The sequence below is a fragment of the Rhinolophus sinicus genome, linkage group LG06 (assembly GCF_036562045.2).
Source record: "Rhinolophus sinicus isolate RSC01 linkage group LG06, ASM3656204v1, whole genome shotgun sequence".
NCBI classification, from domain to species: Eukaryota; Metazoa; Chordata; class Mammalia; order Chiroptera; family Rhinolophidae; genus Rhinolophus; species Rhinolophus sinicus.
The window spans coordinates 135,610,263-135,625,492 of NC_133756.1; the positions used below are offsets into that span (position 1 = coordinate 135,610,263).

At 33.7% G+C, this 15,230-nt stretch overlaps 1 protein-coding gene across 4 annotated transcripts in view; it reads left to right on the plus strand.

Moving 5' to 3' along the window:
- Nucleotides 1-14,991, plus strand: part of ANO5 (anoctamin 5) — a 73,847-nt gene extending 58,856 nt beyond the window's left edge. For all 4 annotated transcript variants that reach the window (XM_019742616.2, XM_019742617.2, XM_074336140.1 and 1 more), the window contains 5 exons: nucleotides 4,124-4,254; nucleotides 6,465-6,670; nucleotides 8,260-8,438; nucleotides 9,864-9,969; nucleotides 12,727-14,991. In XM_019742616.2, coding sequence (XP_019598175.2) covers nucleotides 4,124-4,254; nucleotides 6,465-6,670; nucleotides 8,260-8,438; nucleotides 9,864-9,969; nucleotides 12,727-12,948 — 844 coding nt within the window. In that variant the 3' untranslated portion in view covers nucleotides 12,949-14,991. The remainder of the gene's footprint in view (nucleotides 1-4,123; nucleotides 4,255-6,464; nucleotides 6,671-8,259; nucleotides 8,439-9,863; nucleotides 9,970-12,726) is intronic.
- Nucleotides 14,992-15,230: the final 239 nt, after the last annotated feature.

The following is a 15,230-nucleotide window of genomic DNA, read 5'->3' on the forward strand; positions in this document are numbered from 1 at the left end:
CAGGAGGCTATGTTAATACGCTTCCACTTAACTACTATGTAGAAAGTTCCAGAAAAAAAATTAAGTAAATGGTAGAGAAAAAATTTCTTTGACTAGGTAATTGCTGAAAGTTTTCCAAAAACAAAGACAAACATGAGTTCCAGATATGAAAATGAATCCTGAGTATGAAACAAGATAAAAAAAAATTCACACCCAGGTACATTATGGTGAAACTACAGAACATCAGAGATAAACAGACAATCTTAAAGTCTTTCCAAAGAAAAATAAATGTATTCTACACTATCAACAGATTTCTCACTAATAGCATTAGATGCAAAAAACAGTAGAGTACTTTCAAGATTCTGAATGAAAATCATGTTCACCTTAGATTTCTAGAACCAGATTAACTATTGTATAAAGTGCAGGGGAAATTGAGGCATTTTAAACATAAAAGAACTGTGAGTTTACATTCATAGACCTGACCCTCATTGGAAGAATAATGTAAGATGTACTTGAGCAAGAACACAAAATAAAAGTGTGGGATGCAAAAAACATTGGTCAGTACAGAAATTTTTAGCTCCAGAAAAATGAAATACTTTGGTATAAATCTAAAAAATATGTGGGACACATATGCTGAAAACTATAAATCCTGATGAAAAAAATTGTTCTGTCTATATAAATGGAGAGAAAAGTGTTCGTGGATTGGAAGACTCAACATAGGAAGGATGCCAATTATCCTCCAAATTGATATATAGATTTATATATTGATATATATTTGATTGTTATTCCAATCAAAATAGCAGCATTTTATAGACATAGACAGGCAGGTTCTAAAATTTATATACAAGTCAAAGGAACTAGAATAGCCAAAACAATTTTCATCAAGAAGAATAAGATTGGAGAAATTACACTACTTGGTTTTAAAACTTACAGTAAAACTATGTTAATCACGACAATGGAATTGGTGAAAGGATAGATATATACAAGGGGTGCCAGAAAAATGTATACACATTTTAATAAAGGAAAACTATTAAAATTGTAACACTCAATATGTACTGATAACAAAAGATGACTACAAGTCACGTTGACTTCTGCAATTACGAGAGGTGCTCAAAGTGGTTACCATCAACGTCCAGACACTTCTGATTATGGCGAACTACTGCTTGAGCAATGTTGACCAAAGTGTCCACTTGTATACATTTTTTTGGCACCCCCGGTAGCTCAATGGAACAGAGTAGAGATTACAGATATGAATCTACACAAATAAGGCCATTTTATTATTGACAGAGGTGCAAAAACAATTAATTAAAGAAAAAATAGTCTTTTCAACAGCTGGTGCTAGAATAATCGGACAGCCATATGCAAAATAACGAAACTTGATGTAAATCTTACCTCTCATTCAAAAATCAACTAAAAATAAATCATGATGATAAATCATTTTTAAGAAAGCAAGGAAGTGATTATTATAAAATTCGAGATAGTGGTTACTATGTGGGGACCGAGGAGTTTGATTGGAATGGAGCACATGGACGCCCTTCGGGAATCTTAGACAAGTCCTGTTTCTTGACCTGGGTGGTCTCCGATGCCCATCTGTTTCATAGTTTCTCAAAATTCTCAGGTGTTCTGTTTCCTTTTCAGCATTCTTTTATCTCTTTGTATTGTCGTTTGGATCTAAGCAGTATAAAAGTGTTCTTTTTAATCCACATTGGCTACAGTACTTATATTGTCTCATTTGTTAATTTTTGCCAATTTGGAGAGTATAAATTAAATCTCATTTTGGTCTTATTTTGCATTTCCCTGACTAATAACATGAATGAGCATTTTTTTTTTTGCCTCTTCAATGAAATGCTTATTCATGTTGTTTACCCATTTTTCTACTTGTCTGTCTTTTTCTTATTGATTTGTAGGAATACTTTATAACTTCTGGTTATTTTGTTTTTGTTTATTTGGTTATAGGTGTTGCAAATATTTTATCCCAACATAAGTTTTGTCTTTATTTTTCAATAGTGTCTTTAGATCACAGTTTCTGAACCTCAGCACTAATTGACTTATTTCAGTCCAAAGCATTTAGGTAGATGCTTTGTTGTGGGGGTCTGTCCTTTTCATTGTAGGATATTTAGCAACATCCTTGATTTCTACCCACTAGATAGATGCCAGTAGCCCACCTTCTCCCCAGTGTGACAATCAAAAATGTCTCCAGATACTACAAATGTATGCTTGTGGGCTAAATCACTCCCAGTTGGGAACCACTACTGTAGATGGACAAAAGTACCTACTTTTTATATATTAGAATTTATTAATCTTTTATGGGCTTATAGTAAATCCTTCCTTACCCCAAGGTCAAAAAGATATTCTCATATATTTATTTCTTAATTCTTTAAACATTTTAACATTATTATCTTTCTCTTTTAAATTCTTAATGTATAAGGAAAAAATTTTGTGTTTGCTATGAAATTGAAATTTAATCTTTTATACACACACACACACACACACACACACACACACACATATATTGTTGGTTACCATTTATTGAGAAGTTTCTCTTCCCCACTCTCCATGATCTATAACACCATTTATGCCACATAGCAAGGGCAAGGCTATTACGAGGTCTTCATTCCGTTCCATGATGTGTCTGTCCCTGCACCAATACTACACTCTCTTAATATGGCTTTATAATAAATCTTGATATCTGTTGGGGAATGTTTTACCAACTTATTCTTCATCTATAGAAATATCTTAGCTATCCAGTCTTTTATAAATTTTAGAAACGTGTTGTCAGATTTGACATGGAAAAATATTTTTTATTGAAATTACATGTGTTTCATTAAAATTGAATTACAGTTTCAATAAAAACAACTGATAATTTTATAATGCTGAGTCTTTTTATTCATGAACACTTATTTTGGATTTTAATGACTTTAAATGAAGATTTAAGCTTCCAGATATAGGTCAAATAAATATCTTGTCCAATCCGATTCTAAGTACTTTTAATTTTAGTTCCTATTATAAATGGCATATTTTTAAAAATTATGTTTTCTACCTGTGTTCCGTGGGTATATAGGAATGAAATATGTTGATATACTCTACTAATACTTCTAATAATTTTTTCTAATTTCATTTGAGTGTTCTATGCAGATAATCTAATCATGTGATTGTTAATCATTGATTTCCCCTTCAAGTCCAACTCTTTTCCTTTTTTCTTTTTCATCTTATTGTGCTGGCTAAGATCACCAGTAAAGACTTAAATTTGATCATGCCCACTCTCATTTTGTTCTTGATTCTGAAAGGAATGCTATTTAGAATAGGGAACTTTCCCCTATTATGAATGATATTTGCCCAGGATTTTGGTAAAGGTTTAATAGGTGCTTGAAATATATCAAATGTAGTTTTCTGCAGCAATCGACATGATTTTATATTTTGCTCCTTAAATTTGTTAATGTAGCCTATTACATTGATTGATTTTTTTTCTTTTTTTAGTAAAAATCCTTTCTGTTCCTTAAAAGTAATCCAACATTATCGTGATATTAGGTTGGTGCAAAAATAATTGCGGTTTTTGCAATTATTTTTAACCTTTTAAACCGCAATTACCTTTGCACCAACCTAATATACTACTTTTTTTATAATGTGGAAATTAGGTAATATTTTGTTTAGAATTATTGCATTTATTTTCATATGTTAGATAAGCTTCTGCATTTCTTTTGTCATGAATTTCTGTTGTAACCAATTTCTCATTTCCTTGAGTGTCCTTCTTAGTATCATGAGAACCTAAAGGTTAGTGAATTAAACAGAAAAAAAACATCCTGTGGTGACCCTCTCCTCTACATGCACTTTAACAGAACTATCTCTGGGTAAATATATTTCTATAGGGAGATTCAGAGTTGTCTTATTTTCTTAATCACCTCAATAAAGAACTTTTGACCTCAGCCTGTATTGTGAAAAGAATATTAGACTTAATGTGGACTTGTGGCTGTAGCCATGTCTCTGCTTTGCTCTGTGATCTTAGGTTATGTAACCTCTCTTACTGCCAACTTCTAGATCAAACACTCAACTGTGACACCCCCTACACACACACACACACACACACACACACACACACCTTTTCTAAAAACTTTATTTCATATATTACTTTTATCACTTCCAATAGTTTTGTTCTGAACTGGTGGAGACGCCGAAAAGCTCGGACCAACTCTGAAAAGCTATACAGTCGATGGGAGCAGGATCATGACCTTGAAAGTTTTGGATCTCTTGGGCTATTCTATGAATACTTAGAAACAGGTAATTTTCAATCACTTGTATTGAAACATAAAGTCAGGCTGAGTAAAATAAGTGTTTTTTCAGCTCTTAATAGTTCTTCCTGCCTTGTACATAGTAGGTGTTCAACAAATCATCAGATGGTGGATGAGAAGGTAGATGGAAGGATATAGAAAAGATTGGTTCAACATTTACATTACCCATGAAATAGACTGCAGAATGAAATTTTGTTTCAAAGTACCAGTCTTCGAGATATTTTTCCTATCAAATGAATGCTAATATTGCTGAACCAAGTGAAGTAAGGATCACTTTTTAATACCTGTCTCAAATTGGCTTAAATAGCCAATTTCTCCTTTTGTTTGCCTCATTGACATCTCAGAGAGAGAATGAGTTGAAAAACATTTCCAAAGTCTTACATACTTTTAGTGTATGTCTGTTATTTCAGGCTGAAAAGAAGACGACTAAAATTAATTATTCAGGGGAAACCCAAACAGAACACAATAAACGCGTTAAGATATTCTAAGGACTGAACACAGAAAAGAACTTGAGGTGAAATTTTAGGAGAGAGAATGATGGGGACAGCTTGTGTGGTCTACTCGGAGTGTTTCCTTTCAGTGACCTTGCGTGGATGGAATGGAGGACAATGTCTTAAGCTTATTCTTAAGGCACATAAAATCATGGTTGCATGAACGGGAAGACCTGAGGATTAATGATTCTCCACTGTAATGCATACATATGATACGTGGTTTGCAATAGGTACATTTAGGACAAATAGAAAGAAGTCTGTTAGTACAGATGGCTGTAAAATTAGGTAGTCCTTGCTTTATGAGGTGATAAGGCTGTAATTTTTTAAATAATTGTGTAAGTTTCAAATGAATTTGCATATAAATCCATCAGAGATTATCACTGAAATTAAAAGATGAAATCAAGATTTCATAAGATTAACTATCATTGATTGAGAGACAGCTAAGAGTTAATTTATTCTGGATGTGTTACATGCATTATCTCTAATCTTGAAACATTCTAAGGAGTAGTCATTATTCACTATGTTTCATTTTAGAGGATACTGAAACGTGGATAGGTTAATTAATTTGCCATGGTCCACAAAGGTTTTAGGTAAAGATCTGAATTTGATCCTGGATAATTCAAGCTGTTTATGCATAATACTTCCTTTTAACTTTTTATCTCTTGGTTCAATAAAGAGAGCGAGAAAGGAGGCAATTTGTTCACTTGGTTTAGTGGATGACAATGCTGAGTCCTAGGAACAAATTTTACGAGAAAAGCTGAAATCCAGAAACACTTGAGATTCATCTAAAACTAGAGGATTAGTGGAAGATTCTTTCTTCCTTCCTTCAATGGAAAGCCATTCCTGTATCTCTTTTATTTTTTTCTTCACTCGTGGGAAGCCGGACTACCAGTTGATGACTCTTTTATCCCAAACATTGTTGGAAACAAAAGAACAAAAATGGGGAGTGAAGCAGCTTACACAGGTGTCAATTCTAAATGAGGAAAGAGAGTAAAACTTATTGAGAAAGCTATTAAGATAGTACAGAGGGTCAGGACCTTAACAAATAGCAAATTCCAGAAACCGTCTCTTTCCTTTGCCCATGTGAAATTTATATATATTTCTGAGACTTTAGATGATTCATTTTCTGGTTTATTTTCAAATATCTTGTTTTGTGCCACCGTTTTATGTGTTAGTTTCTTCAAATCTTACATAATACATTCATTCATAAGGCTTGTAGTTGGGTACTTTTCCATACCCAGCACAGGACGGCAATGGAAGTATGCAAATAAATCAGTCATTATCCATGATCTCAAAAAAGTACCTAGATTAGCAAGACAGGAAATCGTGATTACCCCACTAACGGGGCAATACGATGTAAAGGCTAGACCAGCATAGACCTAAACATAGCCTATGAAAAAAGACTATGCTTTAAGAAGACTATCTTATCTAACAAGAACAGATGCTTTCCTCAGACAAGCAGAACTCAAAAGAAACACCAATGACGGAAGTGAGTTATGCATGCCCTGTTTCTCCTTCCTATTCTAGCAAACAAGTAAGTCACTCTGCTTCTTACGGGAAGGAGGAAGTGAACACATGGAAAGAGGACTGGAGTGTTTTGCTTATGCAAATCCTTCCAAAAGGAAGGAAGTGGCAAGAGTTGCACAGAATGTTCCCCCTTTTCCCCTCCCCAATAATGAACTTACGGATTTTTCTTTTTTCCCTACAGTTATCCAGTTTGGATTTGTGACCTTATTCGTGGCCTCTTTTCCTTTGGCTCCTCTTCTTGCTTTCTTGAATAATGCTATAGAGATCCGTGTGGATGCCTGGAAACTTACTACTCAGTACAGGAGACCTGTCGCTGCGAAAGCTCACAGCATAGGTGTCTGGCAAGACATTCTTTATGGAATGGCCGTCCTTTCTGTTGCCTCTAATGTAAGTAGACCTATTTCGGTGAGGTGACTATTTTGTTTCGTTTTCTTGGGGATGGGGAGCATTCATAAAGATAAAACACCCCTAAACTTTTATTCACTAAACAACATAGAGAAATCTGTGACATGTAAGCTCTTAGAAATGCAAGTAAAATTGTAAAACCACTCTCATCAAAATACCACCATACAGTTTCATGACATGTGACAAAATAGACAGGAAATGAAAAATGGTATAAAGGATTTGGATCATAATATTAAAGCTTGATTATACTCATATGTATCGTTGTATACTACAAACAGAGAATACACAGCATTGACATGTTATGTCTGTGGAACACTTACTGAAAAATGAAAATAAAACTGAATTCCCAAAAGCAGACAATGTACAATGCATATTCACCTCCGTAATAGTATGAAAATTAAAGTTGATAATAAGAATAAAAAAAAGAATAAGTAACTACTTAACATTCACAATTCTGAGTCAACATTATTATATAAAGAGGAAACAAAATGGAAATTATGGAGAGCACTTAATTAAAATGAAAACCTATAGGAATCAGCTAAAATCACAGGAAGAGAAAATTTATAGCAATAAATTCTCTTATTATTAAAAAAGAAGCCTGGAAAACATGAGCTGAGCATGTAACTTAAAAACTAAGGAAACATAAAACTAATCAGTAGAAAGTAGTAAAAATTAATAAAAATATAATCAAGAATAATCAAATTAGAAGACAAACAAAAACAATATAATTGTTAAGTAAATCAAGAGTTGGCTCATTGAAAAGACAAATAAAATAAGCAAAACTCCAAAACTCTCAAACAAAGTAAAAAGAGTAGCAAGATACAAGTGAGAAAATTGAGAGACTGTTATGTATGTATTTATTCCAATAAATTTTAAAATCTATTTGAAATTGTCACTTTTTTAGAAAATAAAAACTGTCAAAGTGTATTCAGCGAGTGATAGAAAACCTGAATGGACTGGTAGTTATAGAAGTAAATTAAAAGTTTTTAAAATCTACCATTGAAAATGTAGATGGCAGAGCCAGATGATTTTAAATTGACTTATCTACCTGAAGGAAACATGTTATTTATACTATTTAGAGCTTAGGAAAGGATAGGGAAATACCATTCCTATGAACAAATACCGAAATTAATTGCACTGAACTGTAGGAAGTATACATGGTCTGTCTCTCCATTCCCTCCCCACCAACGCCCCCCACAAACACACACACATACACACTGTCTTAGCCTCTAGAGTTCGTCTACGCAAGTGAATTTGGTTAAAGACAGTATAATTGCTCTGAAATAATAAGAAATGTAAGAAATAGAAAGGCATGGTGAAAAGAGCATGGTTTTTGGAGGTTCAATTTTAAACTTAGTCACTTTCTAGCTATGAAATCTTAGAATACTTGTCGTATACTGTAAATGAGCTATTTCATGTTTTAGGCCAAAGACTTATATATTAACATGATTTGTAATAACGTTTTAGTCATTTTGCATCCATATCGCACATAGAACTGAGAGAAATACAAATCAGACATTTCTAAAACCTAGATTATTAGCTCATAATCTCCCTCTTGCTTTGTCCTTTAGGCTTTTATTGTTGCATTTACATCAGACATCATTCCCCGTTTAGTTTACTTATATGCCTACTCAACAAATACCAGTGACCCTTTGAAAGGATACGTCAATAACAGCCTGTCAGTATTTCTGGTAGCTGATTTACCAAACTACACTGCGCCTTCGGAGAAAAGAGACTTCACCACTTGCAGGTTACATCTTGTTTTCTTAGATTTTCATTTTGCCATTTAAATGTACTCCTTAAGTTCTCTATATCCTTCATGACTTACAATGTAAGAGATTTCCTTTGGGTAATAAAAATCGTGGATAAATAAAGTGCATCAATTCTAGAATTCACACATTGTGTCATTTTGATTTGGAAAAGTCAAATGTCCGAAAGTAAGAGAATATTAAGGGTAAATAATATCACTTTGAATTGTTTCTTATTTCCTAAAATGATTGGAAAGATTTCTCACCAGTAAGTGCCAGTTGATCCCAAGTTGTAATATCTATAGGGGATACAGCATGATTGTATTCTATATGCATTTAACCTACTTGAATTTAACTATAGGTCCTCAAGAAAAGATAGAGTGAGAAAGAAGTAAAAACATGATTAGTTCACCACCCATCCCACTTGAAGGGTTTCTTCTGTATAGGGAGTGTGAAAATAGATTTGTGAACCTACTGTTTCCACACTTAGTGTCTCATGTATTGTGAGGATCTTTTCACTCTAAGTTTTAAAGAATATATGTATATAATGTTTATGTAATATAGATATAATTATTTTACTATATTTTATTACATAGGAAGATAGATAGATAGATGATAGATAGATAGATAGATAGATAGATAGATAGATAGATAGGACATCAAAGTCCCTTAAATCTTAAACCAAGGCCTTCGTGTTAGATTCCAACAAAGAAACAGTAGAATGTTGCAACACAGGTAGATAGAGCCTGGTTATGTTACATATTTGCATGTAGAGCCGTCAGCATAGTCTTTAAGAGCATGGAGACTTGTGTCAGATTTCTTGGTGTCATCACTTCCTGACTGGACTAAAGCCTTGAAGAACATCAACGTCTAGCAACTTTGTAGAAAATAATGAGCTTACAAAGTTGAGTACTAGGAAAACTCCGGAAAGATGGTAGGGAAAACAAAAACAATGCAGTGTCAGATAAGCCAAGAGAATATATATTTCAAGAAAATAGAAAAGGTCAACGATATTGAGTTCTATTCTTGAAAGATCAAATAAGATGAGGATTAAAATGTCCCTTCAATTTAATGACAGGACACAATCTGTTATGCTGGGGTGATGGGTAGAACTAAGCATGTTAAGGAGTAAGAAGAGAGGGAATGGAGATAGCAAGATTTATCTTTGAAGGTCAGGAAAGGAGTTTCCACTGTGTCTCCTGCTACATCTACACTATACAAAAGAAACATTTGGCCATGATTTTTATCTATACAGGAAAGATAAATGTTTAATAATAGTATTATGATAATACTATAATTAGAATCATTATCTTACTGTGACTTGACTTCTGTTGTCAACTAATAGGGTCTCTTGAGGAATGATAAGAATTTATGCTAGGTCTCTCTGTTTGAAGCAATAGCTAATTTTTTGCATTTCTGTTTTTCAGGTATAGAGATTACAGATATCCTCCCGAGCATGATCAGAAGTACTCTCATAATATGCAGTACTGGCACGTCCTTGCCGCCAAGATGACTTTCATCATAGTTATGGAGGTGAGCCTTTAACTTTCATTCCAGTTCGTCTCCCTGTCATCAGATGTTTCTAAAAGTACCTGCTCAACAGAAAGTTAACATTATCTTTAAATTGTTTTGACAGAAGGATTTGTTGTCATAAAAAGTGCTTAGGGATATTTTCAGTACAATGGATTGCCTGATTTTTCACTTACTGTTGTGGAGGATATCAGGGTGATATCCTCATTCCTTGAGGTCAGGAAAAGGGCAGAGGACCCACTGATTTTACTGAATACCTGTTATATACTGATTCCAGAGGCTATAATAATAACTTTGTAAGTTAGACTTTGTGACTCAGCCTTGAAAAAATGAATCTGAGACTCAGCAAAATTAGGTATTTGGTTTAATGATAATCCGCTAATAGTAGACCTGGGTTTCAATGCCAGATGACTCACTCCCAAGCTTCTGCTCTGTCCACTATATATTATGTTTCCTCCCTTGTGGAATATCGAGTACTATTATGGATATAAGACATGCAATAAAAAATTTAATACAGTGCTCACTTCGGCAGCACAAATACTAAAATAAAGAGGTGGTATTTGACTAAGCTGCAAATTGAATGCTACATGAAGTCCAATAAGAAAGAGATAAATCAATGTAAGACACTTTTTCTCTGTACAGTAAAGCCCAGTAATGGACAAGTCTGTGCAAGCACACACAAATTCCAATCAGTTTTCGTTTAACTTATTTTATTTTTATTAAGGTTATACATGTAACTAATTTTAAGAAGTCAAATAATTCTACATGATGAAAAAGAAAGCAGTCTTACGTAATATTCCTCTCCATGTTTTTCCTCTCTCTCTCTCTCTCTCTCTCTCTCTCTCTCTCTCTCTCTCTCTCAGTTCTTTATGAATTTATCACTCTTTCATTCGCACATTTTTCATCACAAGTTTAGATCACCTTTCAGTCTGGTAAATTGCACTAGGAATATCTTGATGTTTTGTTCTTGTTTATTTATTATTATTACTAATTTTTTAATCATCCCAGGCTCTGATTCACCCTCATTCTGAGACTTCTCTTCACCTTCTTTTATATTAAACACTATTTTTTCTGCAATCTATGTTTCTCCCATTCTTAGATTGCTAGCTTATTTTAAGAAAGCATATCTTTCAGTAATTTTGTGAGGAAAATATAGGTGGTCAGTTTTTGAGATCTTGAATATTGAAAATTTCTTTTCTTTCCTTATAGATGATTAATTGCTATACAATTCAAGATTGATAGTTATTTTAACCTGAAAATTTCTCAGCAATCTTTATTTATGTTATTCCTGAAACTTTTGAAGACATTGCTCTATTTTCTGTCAGCTTCCAGTGTTGTTATAAAATGCAATACCATTCTGATTCCCCAGTCTTTTGTTTATGATCTTTCATATACCGTACTCTTTGAGAATTCTCTCACTAGTCCTTCTTTTATGAAACTTCACAAAGCAGTTCCTCTATAGTGGACAATATTGATTGTTCTGGACCCTCACGAAACCCTGTAGATCTGAAAACATACTTAATCCTTCAAGTTGAGAAAACTTGCTTGTATTGTTTCTCCGATAATTTCCTTCTATTTTCTGTTCTATCTTTCTGGAAGTTCTGTTATTCAGATGTTACACTTCCTTTTTTGAAATTTTAATTATCATTTATATTCTCTTCTACAAACAGACAGATTTATATCTTTGTTTTTTTTCTATTTTACTGTTCATTTGCTCTCTTTGTTATCTCTGTTTCCTCTTTGTTCCTGTTTTTGTGTTTCAGTCTTTTTCTTTCATGTTAGATACTTTTTACTTATTCAGTGGTTCTTAGCCATCGGCTTATAGTTAAGAGTGAAGCAATGAAAGCTGATTATAAGCGTTGTGTACACACATGAGGAATGCTGCTGGGTGAGTTTCACTGTAGTGTGATAAGGTAGAGATAGGACCTTTTCATTTGAGACCTACAAAATTTTGATATCTATAGTTCTAATTTCACAGACTAGTTATTTTCCCCAGGGAAAAATCCTCCAACCTCCTGTCTGTCGAACTGTTTCATTGCTGCCTATGTTCTGAGAGCTGAGCAAGGCAGAAGGGACTAAGGATCTCAAAATTCAGTAGGCTGAATTTCACTTAGTTGCCCTGTTTTCAATATGGTGCCACGTATCTGTCCTTTACCATCTCTGGTGCTTTTGAATCCACAGTTTCTGTTTTAATTTCAGTTTCTCCCAGGGTAGGACTGGAGAGAAGTAATACCTGGGAATGGATGGGAAAGAGGTTCTGAAAATTCAACTGCTTTTCATACACATTTTTAGCTAATCCTCTTGTTATCAACTCCACGCACACTTACGCCTTCAGAGCCTTTAATATCTTTATTCCTACCATCACCATATCACCAATTGCAAGTTTAAGTGCCACTTTACTTTCTTGAGTCTGTTATCACTATTCCCTCCCTTTTCTTTTTGTCCTTGTGAGTTATACCATTGTTTTCAATTCCTTTGCAAATATTTCATTAGGTTTTCAGGAGGGAGAATAAAGAGTATATTCAATAACCATGTTCAACTGGAATTTCTGTATTACATGTTTTAGTATATATTTATTTATTTAATATTTGTTGGTCTCTGTAGGAAAGTTCCAGAACAGGGACCCTATATTTTGCTTTTTCTTGTACCTCCTGTGTTGAGCACATTTTATTGAATGAATTAAATGATTTGAAAGAACTTCTTGCTGAACATTTGACAATTCTAACAGTGTCTCTGATTTTCTGTTATGTTTCCCTCTAGCACATTGTGTTTTTAGTTAAATTTTTGTTGGCCTGGATGATCCCTGATGTTCCAAAAGATGTTCTGGAGAGAATCAAGCGAGAAAAGTTAATGACTGTCAAGATTATCCATGACTTTGAGCTTAACAAATTAAAAGAGAACTTGCAAATGGATTCTAATGAATTTGCCAAGGAAGTCATGATTCAGGAAAACAAAGTACAGCTGGCTAAATCAACAATTTAGTCAACACGATGAGTACGCAGCTGGTTGCCTGTCTGGCTTCAGTTTTCCCTGGGTTGGGGCCAGAGGCCAGAGCCATGTGTCAATTTTATCCCTTCGTCTTCTTTTTCTTAAAGTTTTTGTACACTTTTATAGAGGCCAGCTTTGAGGTTGGAAGAATACCACTTGTCTGCTCCATTGGCTGGGCCCTCCCTAGAGATTATTTCCTGGGATTCTGTAAATGATTCTTAAAAGTGCATGTGGAATCAGAATATTGGAAAATCATCGAATGTTGCAGTTTATAGTTAAACGCTGGACGTGGGCTGTCCTATCACCACCTTCTAGTGCATCTGCACATTTTCGTGGTCTTTTAGTGGGTTGTTTTAGGTCTCTTTTTCCATCAAGAAAAATGTTGGGACAAAAAGTAAAGAAGTGAAGGGACCTAATGAGCCACTTTTTCCTGCCATTTTACACTACACAAATGAAAAACCAAAATCAGATGACATAAGAAATGCACATATTTAAAACACTGGGTAAATATCATAGCGAGGGTTTGTTTCTGAAAATGTCCTGAATAAATTAAACTTCCATCAGAATTCCAGGTGGTCCTTCTGGGTAAATACAGAATTGATTTTTCAAGAGAGTTTGGGTTTCAAACATTTGGGTTTCAACAAAAGACCAAGTCAGTAATTTAAAGATAACATTTTGGTAACAGTAGTTTCAAAACTAGACTGTCTTGTCTGGAACAGAGCATTAAGTTATTAGATTGCTTCAGGTCTTCACATTATAGAAGAGTGAATGTCTCTTCTTAGTAGCTAAGGAATGCAAGACAATGTATATTGATTAATTTATTGACCTTAATATAAAAAAGTCTTTGAATTATTTTAAGAAATTATTTTTCTTCTGCAATGCCTGTTTTACATCATAAAGCCTGTTTGAGCATTAGCTCTTCTTATAAGTTAGGTACAAGTTGTTTATGAAATCTGATCTCTTTGTTTAAAGCAATCTCAAATCTTTTAATGAATTTACAATCTTTCCTATTGATTCATCCCTTCAAAATTGGCTTTTGTCTTGTTGGTTTCTACCATCACCATATCACCAATTGCAAGTTTAAGTGCCGCCTTTCTTTACTCTCTTGAGTTTGTTATCACTATTCCCTCCCTTTTATTTTTGCCTTTGTGAGTTATACCATTTTTTAAAATTCCTTTGCAAATATTTCATTAGGTTTTCAGGAGGGAGCATAAAGAGTATATTCAAAAACCACGTTCAACTGGAATTTCTGTATTACATGTTTTAGTGCCTTGTCCCTATGCCTTTGACACACAAGTGGTATTGTGGTTGTTGATTTGATGTGATGTAAAATCTCCAATGGGAGCCGGCTTTAGAGAAGTTGGCAGTTTAACATCAATCACAGAGTTTAATACCAAAAATGGATCAACTAAGTAAGAAGAAGGTGGTGAATTTGATAGCTAAATGAAAAACATTTTTGTTGAATAGTTTCTCTCATACTTAGTCCTATGTTACATGTACGCTAGTTCTTGTTTTTCTTTGCTTTAAAAAATGGCTTTAAAATTTATATTTTTAACACTATAGAGTGAGAGATACACTTCATTTATATATTATTTAAATCTCTAGTTTCAAATTACACTTCGGTTCCAAAAGAATAGTGTTCTTAATTGCACATGAAAGAAGAAACTTTATCACATGATTTTGTTTTTTTAAAGCAGTGTTTCATTATTTGATGCTAACATATTTTTGTGGAAAAGAACTGAGGATTATGAATTTTTAAAACTATGAGACAGTTTCCCCAATATTGGCAGTAATGATTTGCACTCCATTGGGTAGATTTTATGAATGTCCTTGTGTAATTTGGGATGATTTCATTATTGAAGCATGATTTCACCTGTGGAAGAGATATATTTCTTGGTTGAGAAAACCTGTCAGTATTACTATTACACAGATGCAGTATCTTTGGCTTGTTAAACTCTGCATTACTACGATGTTGCACATTGTACACGGCTCATATTGCTTTCTTCCTGGGTGCTAATAAAAATAAGAGTGTGGAAATTGGTTTCTTACAGCTTTTAATTTGTATAGCCTAACAGTATTTATAGAGCTAGATTGTAAGAATATACAATCTCACAAAGTTATCTGTACACTGCAATCTTAAACCAACTCAAATGTCGGATTTCTAGGATGCATGGAGAGAACAAGAGAGGAAATAATTTTTAAGATCAGTTAATAGTTCCTATGATTGGTAGATAGTCTCCCTTTAAAATATTATCAATACATATTTTGTATTTATG